Here is a 15,365-nt window from a genome sequence, read left to right as displayed (position 1 = left end):
GTTGGGACTGGCAAAAGCAATCACTATCTCAGTGGTTAAGCAAAGCGGTCATTAAGTGTAACTGTGACTGTGCTTACTTCAGTTTTACTTCAGTTTTCTTCAGCTTTATAGACCTGCGAAAGTTGTAAATGTGAGGACTAGTCTCAAAGCTACTTTTTTTTTATCACTGTTGTAATTGCAGACAACCACTAAACAGTCAACAAGTTGCTAAACTAGGACTATCTGTACCAAATAAGTGTTTCATCCAAATTCAGAACCTCACATCACTCCTTTGCACTCCTTATTTCCATAAACAAATCAATCATGCTTTTAAAATTATACTTTCCATATAAATATGCTTTAAATTTATTAGGTGAAATTAGCAAAAGAAAAGAATACCTATATACAACAACACTGAAAAGTTAGTATAGATTCCAAATACGCGTAATAATATTTTCAAAGAGGGAAAAGAGAAGGGAAAGTCCTGGATATTAAAAACAAAACAATTCTAAAAAGGTTAAGTATGTTCCTTGAAAGTCTTTTCCTTGATTAAAAAACAAAACAAAAAACCACCCAACCCTAATTCACATGCCATTGCTTTGAATGAGCTGTAGATTTTATAATTCATTTAGTTGACACCCATAATTGAACAATCCATAGCTTTTATAGATTCCAAATACTGGTGATATATACCTTTAACATAACAGTGTTTATAGATAGCATGATAATTCTATTGAAGAATCCCAAATACCAATAATAATAGGGGATAACCAAACTATATGTGTTACATCTCCAGCAGAAAGTAACCCTTGAAGGAGATCATTTTAAGTGTGTAATGGATATGTTAATTTTTTCTGAATGTATTAATGCAGATAGGTGTAATTTGGGGGAGGGGAAGCACTGTGCCTTGAAGAGGTGCATCTGGGACAGGCTCACCAGTGTGATGGGATATTTTAATATTCATTATCGTACTGTGCCCACAAAATTATTTTCATTCCTGGTGTATGTATTTAAGTGTGTGTGTGTGTGTCTCTCTGTGTGTGTGTGTGTTAACCCTAACCAGTCGGTGCTTCTGCAACCTTACAAATGAGTGTGTATCCATCTACATCTACAAACATACATTATACGTATACACAATGGAAGGACATTTTGATTCCCACCATGGACAATGGCAGAAATGGCTAAATTGACCATTTTGATAACCACATGGAGACCACTTCTGAACTTTGTACTTGAGGTGGAAAAAAATGAACTTTGATTTTGGGTTTTACCGATTAGACTGATATGTGTTTATAGCAATGGCTAGTTTATATTACTATGGAAAAACAAGGAGTTGTGGTTTGATGTTAATGCTTTATTTTACTGCAACAGAGAGAGTTGGAAGTCAACACTTTTCCCAACCCACCAGCCCTTCCTCACTTCTCATCACCTCCCTTTCCACTCACTGTCTTCCTATTCTCTTTTGCATTTTGTATCTTATTTTATAAACTAATAAAAATTTCTCGAAAAAATATATACACATTCAGACACTTACGCACACACATATTAACATTCTCTCTCCCTCTGTGTGTGTGTGTGTGTATACACACATACAATAGATAGAATGTATATATGTGTGTGTGTTTGTGTGTGTGTGTGTATGTATGTATGTATGTGTGTGTGTGTGTATATATATATATATGGGTATATAGGTATATAGATATATAGATATATATAGATATAGATATACATACATACATACATACATACATACATACATACATACATACATACATATACATATATTCTTTAGCAGACAACCAAGGCAGTCTGACTAATCTGTCAGATGTCATTACCATTTGAAGAGATGCTGTTTGGCATTTCAGGAGGAGGGGAATCTCATTAAGAAATAACGGTATAGTTTTTAAGTGAATTGCAGATTTCTCATGCTTAATTCCTATCCATTTTAGCAGAGCTTTCACAGAAGCAGCTCCCAGTGGATGCTCATGTTAGTAGCACTGAATTAATGCTTCTCTTCACCAACACATACACATAGGGACTATTTTACTTCTGAATTGTCTTTATGCTGACAACAGCAAAGTCTTCCTTCCTTTCTTTATTTCATTCATTCTTTTCTTGCTTTTCTTGCTTGCTTAATTTTTGACAGCTCACATTTCCACATAGGAATAAACCAATAGCATTCTGATTTACCCAGGTTCTTCATTGCCAAAGCAATTGTTATTCAGTACCATTTCCAGGTCTAATTACCATCACAGAGTGTACAAGAAAAAAGGTGGCAGGACATTAGAATTTTAAAACTGAGCCCATTTAGTTTACACGGAATGTGGCAGAAACATAAACGGCAGAAACCAATCTCATCTTCATTCATCAAAAATAAATCAGCAGAGATGAAGCCTGTGCCATTTTTGGAGGTCTTCTTCTTCCTTTGTGTTTTATGCTTTTTGGTGCAGTAGAATTTTTCCCTTGAAATTCTGCTTTTCCACAAGTCAGTTTCCTCTACCGAAGGCAGTAGCAGGAAAATATACAAAAAGGGAAGTTCTTTTTACCATCATCCTTTACCAACTTGTTCAACTGTACATGTAGTACACTAGAATTGTTAGGAACTGTGCTAATTAGCATTCCATTAGAAGGGTGAAATCCTGCTAAAACCTGGGGTCTGATTCTGAGTGCTAGTGAAACATCGCTCACTAATGCAGCCTTAATTCTTTTTATTTTGCAGAGACAGCAAGCTGACCATGTTGCTCCGAGAGTCCCTTGGGAACATGAACTGCCGTACCACCATGATAGCTCACATTTCAGCAGCTGCAGGAAACTATGCTGAAACCCTTTCTACTATCCAGATTGCATCCAGGGTTTTAAGAATGAAGAAAAAGAAAACTAAGGTAAGGGTACTCTTTGGTTGTCATTCATTGGAAAAAGCAAAGCAGCCCAAGATAGTAAATAAATGGAAGGCCACCTCTACAGAAATCAATATTCATGGTCTTTGAGTGCATGGCAGCACATTTAAGAGTGCGTGTGGAAAGGAGGGGGGAGTCATATGTTTTGTACTTAGTGAATTATGCAGTGCTTTTAACAGCCACATACATGGCAGAGAACTTCTGTTCTTTGCTTAGAATATTATTAGTACAGAGAGCTGCTTGAAATTCAGTTTTCTTTCTCATAATTCATATTAATAGCCTGTGGATTATAAATCAATTTTTGGAGATCAATGAACAGATTCCACAATTATTGCTACCCAACAGACTGTTCACAGAAAGAAACCTGTGCAAAACAATAGGTTGTTGTGTGTGACATCAATGTTAATTTCCCTGTAATTTTCTCCATTACTTTTTCAAATACAAGCTTGTCAGGGCATTTTAAGCCAATATTATCAGTTAGTGTGTGAATTAAGCTCAATTTCTGAACTGAACCCTGTGTAATCTTCTGAAGAAATAAAACATTTTCAAGATGAAGATATTTACTGAGAAGTTGTGGCTATAATGTTTATTGAGTGCAACATTAGTTCTCAGTGCTACTTTTAAAAAGTTGTTTTAGCAAATTAGAGCGGTGCTGAAGTGACAAAAGAAAAACACAGAAAGATATCATAGCCTGAATTTTCAAAGCTGTTTTCAATGGGGGCTCTGTGCTTGGTATTTTAAAAATATTTAAACAGATGTATTAACATTTGTTGTATGCTGCCCAGAGTCACTTTCCAATGGGCAGCTATTTGACTGATACATAAACGAATATATAAAATACCTTTTACATTGTTTTCCAGTGAAAATTGGGAAACCCATACTTTTATTTATATGCTATGGTTTACAGTTTCACAATAAGAAAGAAGATAACATGGCAGGTGAAGAACTTTTGGATATTGTTTCAGTTAATATTTTCTAGCATCTTTAGTGGAAATAACAACTTCCAAATATTTCCCGGGCCAGCAAATAGGGTTTCCGTTATTTATTTTAGATTTCCACCCCACCCTCCCCACAGAACTCTTCTAGCTCAGATACACTCTTAAGTTCTCCCTGCACATACTCTAGGTTTGATATCTTTTCACATATTTTTAATCTTGTTCAACTCTGGGGACTGTGAAGGCCATTCCAAAATGGTTATCTTTCTTTCCTGCAAGTATGTTATGGCTGATTTTGAAAAAGTTGGAGTCAGATCATTGTCCTGTTGAAACATCCAACTTCTTTTCAGATTCAATTTCTTCAGTGACTGAGAGACATCTAGAGTGTGTTGATATTTAATTGAATCCATTCTTTCTTTCACACACTGTATCATTTCCTATATCATTGGCTCCCACATAACCATAAACTGTAACAGACCATCCCCATGTAATTAGTAATGTGTTATTTCCTTCAAAATGCTCTGCTTTTTCTTCAAATGGGTCTTCTGTTATTGTACCCTAAACAGTTCAGGTTTGCTTTATTGATCCAACCATTTTGTTTCAAAACTTTTCAGGTTTATCAAGGTTTTCTTTTAAATTATTTAGCTCAGAATTGAATGGGGTTGGCTGGCATCTAAGTCAAGTAAGCAAATAAATGATTATTTTCATAATTATGGTTAGAGAAAAAAAATACCTTCTGGAAACTCTCCCATGCAGTTTATTGCTGTTTAAGAAATGCTATATTGTGGATCTGTGTACAAATCCAGACGCAGTGCCAGGTAAACTTTTCAAGAGGTAATTTGCACCTCAGACTGTTTTCAGATTTGACCAGTTTGAGGACAATTCTAGCAGAGATCTTTCTTGTCTTCCTGATCTTGCCTTAATTTCAACAGTTCCAACATTTCCTATCAGTGTTTCTGTTACAAGTGCTAGCTGGAAGCACTTAAGAGATTTTTTTTTTTTTTGTAAGAGTGAATTATCTTCATTTTCAAATGTTCTGGTACCTCTTGGGGATTATGTGGTTGTTGAAAGTGAGCAAAACAAAATCCATATCTTAAGAGTAGAAAGGTCAAGATATTTTTTTCTCCTAAGGAAGCATCTTCACCTGGCTAATTATAGGCATAACAAATCAATCAGTATTTTGAGTCTTATATGAGATCCAGTCAAAGCTCTCTATTGGAGAAGCAGATAGTGTGCAAGATTTGAAAGCATCACAGAACAACAAGATCAGCTGCTATCATCTTTCAGCATTATTAGAACTTTCCCAAGTTATGCACTTAAGCAACAGGGTCAAAAGTATGACTCATTAAGTCATCTAGTAAGTGTAATTTTGGTGTTTTTTTTTAACTAGGCTGCACAATGTTTGACTCTGTAATATCATTGTATTGAGGGATAGTGAGTGGCTGAAAAGATAACTTTAGATTGACTTCTGAGAATCATGTTGCTTCTCTGTGCATCTGATAATGCTAATGTTTGCAAATGTTATAATGAATGTGTAGAATTCACTAAAGAATTAGAATGCTTGAAATCAATTAGTATTCCTTTCACATCAAAATTATTTTTTACTCATGATGATGCTATCCTAAATAGCAGTAAAGTCTGTGTGTGTGTGTGTTTTCATGCATGTGCGTGCATGCGTGCGGGTGGACCTGCTTAAAATGCCCAAGCAATCTGTGCAGTTGTATGCTGTAAGGATTTGACCATTTTTTCCATGACATCAGACAGCATGAGTGTTGTGGAGATAGTCCCTAATACGCGTTGACAAATTACTGCACTTTTTCCCATTCAAGTACCCTCCACATGTGTTGGGTCCAGAACTGCCAAAATTCCCATTGAGCATTATAGTTGAATATTTTATAACTGAGAGCATCAGACTGGGAAAGACTTATCCTGAATGAGACACAATGGCATTCCAAATATTAGAAGACATCACTGCTTATTTGAGTGCATTGGTTCTGGAAAGCATTTTTTGGACTTCTAACTTTTCATCTCTCTCTTCTGATTTCTAGTACACATCAAGCTCTTCTGGAGGAGAAAGCTCTTGTGAAGAAGGGAGGATGAGGAGACCAACCCAACTTAGACCTTTCCATTCACGGAATGTTGTTGATCCAGACTTCCCGATTCTTCATTTGTCCAGTGACCCAGATTATTCTTCCAGCAGTGAACAGTCATGTGACACTGTCATTTATGTTGGCCCTAATGGAACAGCTCTTTCTGATAAGGAGTTGACTGACAACGAAGGCCCCCCTGATTTTGTCCCTATAGTTCCTGCTCTTCAGAAAACTAAAAATGAAGTCAAGTTGGAAGAAATGAACGAGACAGCCCCTGAAAGAGATTGCTTGAAGTGCAATACATTTGCAGAACTCCAAGAGAGGTTAGACTGCATTGATGGCAGTGAAGAGACAGACAGATTTCTTTTCGAAGAAGTACCAGTTCAGTTCAACTCAGACCCTGTGACTAAATGTCCTTTATCAGTCCAAGAGGCAGAGCATCGTAGTCCATCAGAGCCAAGCAGGGAAGATGACTTGGTGGTCTGCCAGGAACCTAATAACGATGCCAAGGAAAATTTAAACGCTGCAGTTAGCAAAATCCAGGGAGGCCAGTCCCCTGTTCACAGTAGGATGCTTAATGAGATTTCCACTCCTCAGATCCATTGGAATGCTATAGGCAGTCCTAGTAGTCAGTTTCACAGTTGTCAACAACCTCACTGCACAGACCTGCAAAGCAGTCGAGAAAGCCTTAATAGCTGTGGCTTCATTGAAAGCAAGCCACGGCCAATGGGATCACCACGGCTTGGAATTGCAAGCCTTTCAAAGGCCTCTGATTACAAACCACCAGCTTCTCCTTCTCAGAGATGCAAAGTTTATACTCAGAAAGGGGTATTGCCCAACCCGGCACCTCCACCATCATCGTTAAGCAAAGATTCGGGTATGGTATCCAGTGAATCTCTGATGCAGTCGGAGATCCGCACCCCTCCCATTGGAATGAGTCCTCAACTTTTGAAAAAGTCACTTTCTTCTGGCAACATTGATTACAGGGAGATGATTGACAATGTAGAGCAGCAACAAGAATCTCTTTCTCCAGAGTCAAAGCAGGAGATTTTGAGCACAACTATGGTCACAGTGCAGCAGCCATTAGAACTTAATGGGGAAGATGAGCTGGTATTTACCCTAGTTGAAGAGCTGACCATTAGTGGAGTTTTGGAAAATGGGCGACCAACAAGTATCATCAGTTTTAACAGTGACTGTTCTGTACAAGCATTGGCTTCCGGGTCTAGACCAGTTAGCATTATCAGCAGTATTAGTGAAGATCTTGAGTGCTACTCCAGCACAGCTCCTATTTCTGAAGTAAGCATTACCCAGTTCCTGCCTCTTCCAAAAATGAGACCGGTGGACAAAACCGAAGAAGTTGAAAGTAGACGTTCCTCTATCAGCTCATGGCTGAGTGAAATGAGTACTGGGAGTGATGGTGAACAGTCATGCCACAGTTTCACAGCACAGGCATGCTATGGCCATGGAGAAGCAATGGCAGAAGCTCCTCCTTCTGAACTTGCAAAAGCAATTCAGAATAATGGTGCAGTTTGCATCAATGACAAGCAAAATCGTTGTACTGAAAATATGTTTGTGTTGCCAGAAGGGGTTGACAGAAATATTAATAAATTGTCTCCCATCAGAAGCTGTAAAATATCAGCCATGGAAAAGACTACTGTCACAATATCAAACCCTACAAGTGTAAGCAGTTGCGAAGAATTCATTCCAATGAAGACTAACATTACAGTATTCCCATGTATTGCTGTTAATTCTTTTAAAGCCCAAGAAAGTAGTGAGACCATATCAGCAGCATCAGCAGCAGCCAGAACTCTGTATCCTCATGAGGGAAAAGAATCCAATGCAAGGAAAGACCTAAAATTCGATGATCCTTGGCTAAAGAGGGAGGATAGTATAAAAAATGAACACGGTCTCAAGGCTGAAACAGTACCTGGGCAAAATAAGAAACAAAATTCTGCTGACAGGTTCAGTAGCAGCAGCGGAGAGAATTCAAGTTCACCAGGAACTGAAAACCCAAGGAGGATTGTAGGTGAATGTGAAGTGGGTTCTGCAACCCACAGCCCCCTTCATTCTACAGAGAATTTGAAAAATGGTAGAGGATTCCAGAAGACCAACAAGCTGGAGGAATTGGATGTGATGTCCTATCATTACATTGAGGAGAGTGGTGGAATGAGCTCTTCCGTGTCATCCCAGACATCGAAAGCCAGCTTGGAAAGAAAGGTAGCTTCTCCCAAGCATGGTGTTCTGACCCGCCCCAAAGGAACACCACCATTACCTCCTGTGAGGAAATCTAGCCTTGACCAGAAGAATAGAGCCAGTCCACAGCACAGTGCTGGTAGCAGTAGTACCAGCAGTCCTTCCAACCACCCACCCTCTTTTTTGGCTAGCTTTCCTGATGAACTGAGTGGGAAACAAAAGGGTTCTAGTATGGAGAGTGGAAGCAATAGCAGTAGTAAATTATTTAGCGCAAAACTGGAACAGTTGGCTAGCAGAACCAATTCTCTTGGAAGGTCTAATGGAAGTCATTACGAATGCCTGTCCTTGGAAAGGGCAGAAAGCCTGTCCTCTGTCAGCTCCAAGATGAACACTGGGAAAGACACCACCATGCCCCGAGCCAGCAGAAGCCTCAACCGCAATGCAATGTCTTCCCCAACAAACTCGGGCTTTTCCCAGTCTGTAGGAGCTTCCCCAAAAGCCAGTCAATCAAAGATCTCTGCTGTGAGCAAGCTCCTTTCGGCAAGTCCAAAGGCTCGAAGTTTGGCTGCCTCCACTACCAAAACCCTTAGCTTTTCAACCAAGTCCCTTCCTCAGTCAGTGGGACAGAGTTCAAGTTTGCCTCCAAATGGAAAAAACATGTCGTGGTCAACTCAGTCTCTTAGCAGGAACCGAAGCTCTGGTCTTTCTTCTAAATTGCCCCTCAGAGCTGTTAATGGGAGGATTTCAGAACTGCTGCAAGGAAACGCTGGCACCCGAGGAATGCAGCTGTGCAGGAACTCGGACACAGATGAACGCAGCAGCACTCATGGGGACAAGAAGCCCCCTGTTTACCTGCTTCCTTCACCATACAGCAAGATCACACCTCCTAGGAAGCCTCATCGCTGCAGCAGTGGCCACGGAAGTGACAACAGCAGTGTCCTGAGTGGGGAGCTTCCTCCAGCCATGGGGAAAACAGCTCTGTTCTACCACAGTGGAGGAAGCAGTGGATATGAAAGCATGATCAGAGACAGTGAAGCCACAGGAAGTACTTCTTCCGCACAAGACTCTATGAGTGAGAACAGTAGCTCCATCAGCGGCAGGTGCCGAAGTCTTAAAACCCCCAAAAAACGTTCAAATACAGGTATGTCCCCAGCGGTTGTCTTGAGAAAAGCTCTCCAAATGGCAAGTTGAGCTTCCAAGTAAGTTAGACTTGTGCCACATGGCAAGGGTAGCATTCAGCAATGGGGGGAAATAGTAATTAATTGTGCCTAATGGTGGCAGTGCACAAAGTCAGAATATGAGTATATAGTTCCTGTATATAGAGAGTTCTATTATATAGAACTCTGATGCTGCATCCTGACACTTTGGAATTGAGGCAGCCAGGAAATGCAGTGTCTTTTCTTGAAATTAATTCATAAATTAATCAAGAGATTTTATATGGCCGCTTGCCTCACACTCTTGGTAGCATACAAAGATTTAAAAAAACCAACAATTAAAAACAATAACCCATGATGCCCTGAGGTAAATCATACATTTCAGTCCTAAAACCCCATCCATAACAGTCTTGCCTAACTGGCCTTAATGCTTAGGAAACAGGCAGGTCTTCAGTGCTTACGAATTGTGTGGGGGAGGGGGTATATATATTTAGAGAGAGAGAACAAAAAGAAATATTAACATATATACTAATAACAACAATGACAGTGGAACATAATAGTTTTGACGAGATTTCTCTTTATATTAGCTTATTTGGAGCTTACAAAATGCTAATAGGCCACCCAGATTTTGAACCACCCAGATCAGGACCACCCAGGTCTTTGGGTGGATGCATTTCAACAAGGCAAGGGTCTCTTCTGAGGGGGAAAATGGAATTTCCTACTTGGAAGAGACTCACTGTGGTAAATTGAGGAAGACCAAAACATTGTCTACTAAAACAACTGTTGCCAACCTTGTGCCTTTCAGGTATGCTGAGACAACAGTTCTGATCATTTCTAATCATAGGGCTGACTAGGAATTGTGGGATTGTTATTGTAACCTATTTCAAGTTCAAGAATCTTTCAAAGTATGCTAGACTTTCAGTAAATGAAATTCAAATGAAATGTCTTTCATAGTGACCAAAGAAAATAGGGTGGTTGTATTTGAACGATAACAAAATGAAAGATCTGTATACTTTTATGTTTAATGGCGACTTTTATTTGTGACTGACAGGTCAAACATGTTAATAAACTGTCAAGCTCTCAAGAAATATTCACCGGGGTCCTACAAAGATCTTTATTGCTAGTAGAGAAGTGCAACTGTATATTAAAAGCCTATCAAAGGGATGCTTCCATGCGACATATTCCTAGTGTAGTTAAAGGAGAGTTACTCTGAGTTTCTTCTGCTTCCTCTTCCCTGGAATCAAGAATCTCCTACAATGGCCCCTGGTTTTTTCCCTTAACTGTCTTGCCTCCTCTGATTTCCAAAGACATTCCATCACATAAACCCCATATATCCTTTTTGTTCATTGTACAATTTCTAAGAGCAGCCTAAGACTCAGTTTTCCCCTCACCATCTGCCCATACGTTATGATGATGATTCAGACTGGTCTTTCATTCTTAATAAAAGAAGGGCAAAGAAGAAGTAAATGTTTTTTAGGTTGGCTGTCGAGTGAAGAAATGTACCCAATTCTTTCGTCTCTAAATGACTTTAATTTTCTTCTTGGCAAGGTATTCCAGAAGTGGTTTGCCATTACCTTCTTTCTAGGATTGAGAGAAAGTGACTGGCCCAAGGTCACCCAACAGCCTTTGTGACCTAAGGCAGAACTAGAATTCATGGTTCCCTGGTTTTTAGCCTAATGCCTTAATCATTACACCAAACTGATTCATAAAACATTGAATTATTCCCAGAGAAATCAAATCACCTCCAGCAATGATCCATTGGTCAATTTCTGCCAGATTTGAATTCTGCTTGAATGAATTGATGAAACTACGTAAATCTTGATCTACCAAATCCTATTTCTAGGGGCAATACATCAATCAACAATGAGACTAACTTAAAAGTAAACTGCATATATAGAGACTCCACTCCAAATCAGGCCCTGGGGAGGGAGAAATTAATTCTTCCATTGGGGTTCAAATTCGAATCAAATGGAGGGAATTTGGCACATAAAATGTAATTCTGTATTTTACATTTGGCATATAAAATACAATTCTGCACATTGTTGACCAAGCACATGGCCAAAAGTATGGCCTTTTTAAAATGAAGAATTAGCATTATGCAATACATTGAAAAAGCCCATTTCTACTGTTACTGGTAGCTTCCTGCAGGCAAACAGTCCTAAACACAAAACAAGACCCCCTGTAGATTAATTTATAGAGGCTTCAGTCAGAGAAGAAATTTTATGCTTGTTCCTATATTCTGCCAACAGCATGTTGCAGGCAGCTAAAGGTTTTAGCTTCTCTGCAATCCCTAGAACTTCACATCAAAACAAATCTTTATTTCATAGTTCAGCATATTGGTTGAAATCCATAAATCCATAAACCCATACAGTATCGACTGTTCAGTTAATTCCCTTTCAAAGAAAGCAATGTCATCTATGTATATAAAAGCGAAATATCACTCATGCATCATCCCAAAATCTCCAGTACGTAAAGCCTACAAATTTGAAATTTGGCACGTATGTTCCTCTTGACTTCTGGGTGCTCACTAAGAAAGGATTTTTTGAAATGACCATTAAAGCATTAGTATTTCATATATTATGATTAACATGCTCTGATGCTAAGTTCTACTCCCCCTCTCCACCTGAAAAGAAATCTGTTCCAAATGCAAAACGCAAGCAGAGGAGAGGAGTTTCAGTTTTAGTTTCACAGCAGCCACCAGCTTTAGTACAGAACAGTTGAGCTAAGCTATGCCCAGCTGCCCAGGCTTGCTGTCTCTTTGCTCACACAGTTTCACTTTCCAAACAGCCCACAACTCTCTCACACACTGACAGGATGCTAGCCAGATGACTGATGGATGCTGGTAGGCAGAGGCAGAATGTTCCGTTTCTCCCCCCACACACCCAAAAAAAAACAACCTAAGCCCGACCACATAGTTTTGTAGCGAAGCACAGGTGTCAAACTAGTTCAGTATATGGAAGGGGAGTGAGAAATATGTCCTTTCCCCCTTCAGCAGGAGGAAAATTGACTATATTGACTCTCAGCTGTACCACCTTCCTCCAGAAAATGGTTTTCAAGCCACCTTTGATGAGAGAGACATAAAATGCATATACCCTATTGGCACCATTTGTAATTGCTTCCTAATAGGAAAAAGTGAGGTGAGGTGCATCATCCTGGGTAGTCTCTCATGCTGCAGTTGCATTTATGATCTGCAAGAAACTGCCATTCAACAAGGAAAGTTTACTACATCAGCAAATGAAGATGCATATTATAATGTAGAGTAATTGTACTCTTGTGGAAGGAGTCATGGAGGAGGGTAAAATTAATGCCACCAGTAGAACAGCTTACTAGTTTCCTATGATGCTAGAAGATAGCAATCTAGAATGTAAATAAATATGTTCCTGAACAAAAAGTAGGCTGGACAGAAAATGCAGTTCCGTATTTCTACCAATAATTCCACTGATAAAAGAAAAAAGGCTAGCCATCCCATGTTGATGCCACAATCCTTTGCTCTCCTTGTTCTCAGATTCTCAACCAAAACCAAGGCATTTGATATCAACCTATAGTGACACTGGATGTATATCTCTTGCTTGGCATAGACCAATTACATGGGTGTGCTTACGGAGTAAGTTTCTCTGTCAGCAAAATTTAGAAGAGCATAATAAGCATTTGTCAAGGGTGGTTTAGGTCTAGCAAATCTTGGCATAATGCAGGAATTTAGATGGCTTGACCCTTGAGGTCCCTTGCAGCAGACTCTCTGCGAATTGCTTGGCCTGTTACCCTGATAGAGTTTGCATCTATTGATCTTCAGCATAATGTGTAAAGTTCATCTTGACTGAATTGTGCAAAGAAAGCAGTGTGCAGTGGGCGAGCAAGATTAAACCTGAATCTTGAGTTAGAAGGTAGCTGTTTGGACCAGTCCTTTGAATTCTCTGTACTGTTTCTAATTTACAGATAACAAGTTGTATTTAATTGTTAATGCATTAAATGCTTTAAAAAAAATCAGGACAAAGGCTCCTTCCCCCCTCCCTGAAACTGGCTTGTGAATTGATATGATCTATTGCTTCCCAGCATATTTTCTTTGTATTTTTCCCCTACAGTAAAAAGCGTAGATGGTGAAAGCACATTCTTTTTTATGTCAACAGATTTATGAGATAATAAAAACAAAAAATGACTGCAGAACTGACCGAGATTAAGCTGAGCTTACACTGAATTTGGATGAAAAGTGTAGTGCTTTTTAGTTTTTCCCCTTTTCAAGAGTGATCTCCTTCCCTTGATTTGTATCAAGTTATAAAAAGAGGTGATTTTTTTTTAAATCAGGAAGCACAGCATTTTCAGTTGGATACTATTTTAACCTGTGCTATGGAGAGTACTGGAACTTACCTGATTTCCTGTCATGAATACCCATTGCCATAATGAATATGATGTGGTTAATATGTTCATTTCAGGTCAGGTGGCCTTGTCTGGTTTATTTATGAATATTATTAACAGAAATGCTAGCTGTCAGGCATGATCAATATGAATCGACATCAGTTCCCACTAAAAAAAGGCCACAAAGACTTTTAAGCAAATCACTAACGTTGTTAAATTTCCCCATTACTTTTTGAAGCTCCATCAGTTTGTGAAAACAATTACTCTTGCCTCACTGCCTCCTCAAAATTTTCTTTTTTTGTAAGTAAATTACTCAATACCTGAGATCCTTTGAGATGGAAAAGTGATCTCTAGGGCCTAAAGGATGATTACCTACAATACTTGGGAGATCTTTGTAATATTGAGAGCAGCTATGTACTCAGTCTGACTTTGGAAAATCAAACTATCTAAGTGAACTGTGAGCATTGGGGGGGGGCGATGATAATGACAGACAGAAGTGACTTCACACTGCTCCTTTATAACACTGGAGGAAATGTGGTCAAACTATAGTATTATTGCAGCAGTGCAAAACTGAAATGTCATATAATGCTTTTAGTTACTTTTTTTTAGACATTGTGGGAAGTGAATTATTATGATTGTGTTAAACCATCTATAGGTTTCTCTGCTTCTGCACAAAATGTGTCTGCTGATCAAAGAGTTATAAGTGGTGGGGGGAGGGGGGAGGAATCTGTTTTCCTGACCCTAGAGGCAAATTGCAGAAAAGATTGGAGAAGAAAGCAAAGCAGCCACTTTACCAGAAGAAAGGAATATGGTAGTAAGGAGCAATGGGTAGCTGCAAAGTAATCAGCATAGCACAGAGGGGGAATCAGTCTTTTGATGTTATATTGCTACATTTCAACACATACAATCTCCCAAAGTACTCTCTTGAATCTAAACTAATATAAACATAAGTGTTAGGGTTTGAGGATTAACCCCTAGAAGAGTATTGCAGCAGTAGTCAAGCCAGGAAGCCAAAGGAGAGCGGAAGGGCCCCAGAGTATACACACACTGAACACAAACACTGTTTGTAGTTTAAATAGTTTTTAATCCAGTTAGAGTTTAAGCATTGTCATTCAGTCCATTAAGTCATTCACAGTATTTCCATCCAGTAAGACTCACTAGTATAGTCCAAGTTAAGAGTCCTTGCAATATCTTTATCAGCCGATAAAGATATTTTCTCCTCCTCCGGTTTCACTCTCCAGAGAAACAAACGCTGGATATTCAGCAAACAGTAGCAAACAATAACAGTTCAGTCTCAGGCACTCACAGTCAGTAATCACAGTTAGTCGCAGCAGCACACAGTTACAGCAGCACACAGTTACAGCCAGCAAGCAGACAGTTACAGCCAGATAACAGTTACAGACAGCCAGCAGGCAGCAGACAGCTTCTAATGCTTCCTTATATTGTAACTTCTAACTGCACCCTTAATCGGCTAATTGCCTGCTGCATTGTGCTTAAAGTGATAAGCACTTAAACCATGATATCTAAGTTTTATATATTTATTCACCCAAACCATATTTGGTATCAATGTTATACCTAACATACTCCCCTTTTGGGTGATATAAATATATAATACCTTACAATCTTATCCCATATTTTTCACAACTCTCCTGGTGCTTACTGGCACCTTGGGCTTTAGTAAAATTATCAGCTAAATTGTCCTCCGACATACAGTACTCTAGCTGAATCATCTTACTTCTTACAGATTGTCTCACGTTTAGGTATCTT

General features: G+C 39.1%; 1 protein-coding gene across 3 annotated transcripts in view; it reads left to right on the top strand.

The window, feature by feature from the left end:
- Positions 1-15,365, top strand: part of KIF26B (kinesin family member 26B) — a 337,773-nt gene that overhangs the window by 300,578 nt on the left and 21,830 nt on the right. For all 3 annotated transcript variants that reach the window (XM_087967103.1, XM_026669385.2, XM_087967109.1), the window contains 2 exons: positions 2,699-2,861; positions 5,860-9,235. In XM_087967103.1, coding sequence (XP_087823229.1) covers positions 2,699-2,861; positions 5,860-9,235 — 3,539 coding nt within the window. The remainder of the gene's footprint in view (positions 1-2,698; positions 2,862-5,859; positions 9,236-15,365) is intronic.

The sequence above is a fragment of the Notechis scutatus genome, chromosome 1 (assembly GCF_049901735.1).
Source record: "Notechis scutatus isolate UNSWTSFEM ecotype Mainland chromosome 1, rNotScu1.2, whole genome shotgun sequence".
Classification (NCBI taxonomy): Eukaryota; Metazoa; Chordata; class Lepidosauria; order Squamata; family Elapidae; genus Notechis; species Notechis scutatus.
Note: the sequence above shows the minus strand (reverse complement) of the source record. Positions and strands in the feature narration are given on the sequence as shown.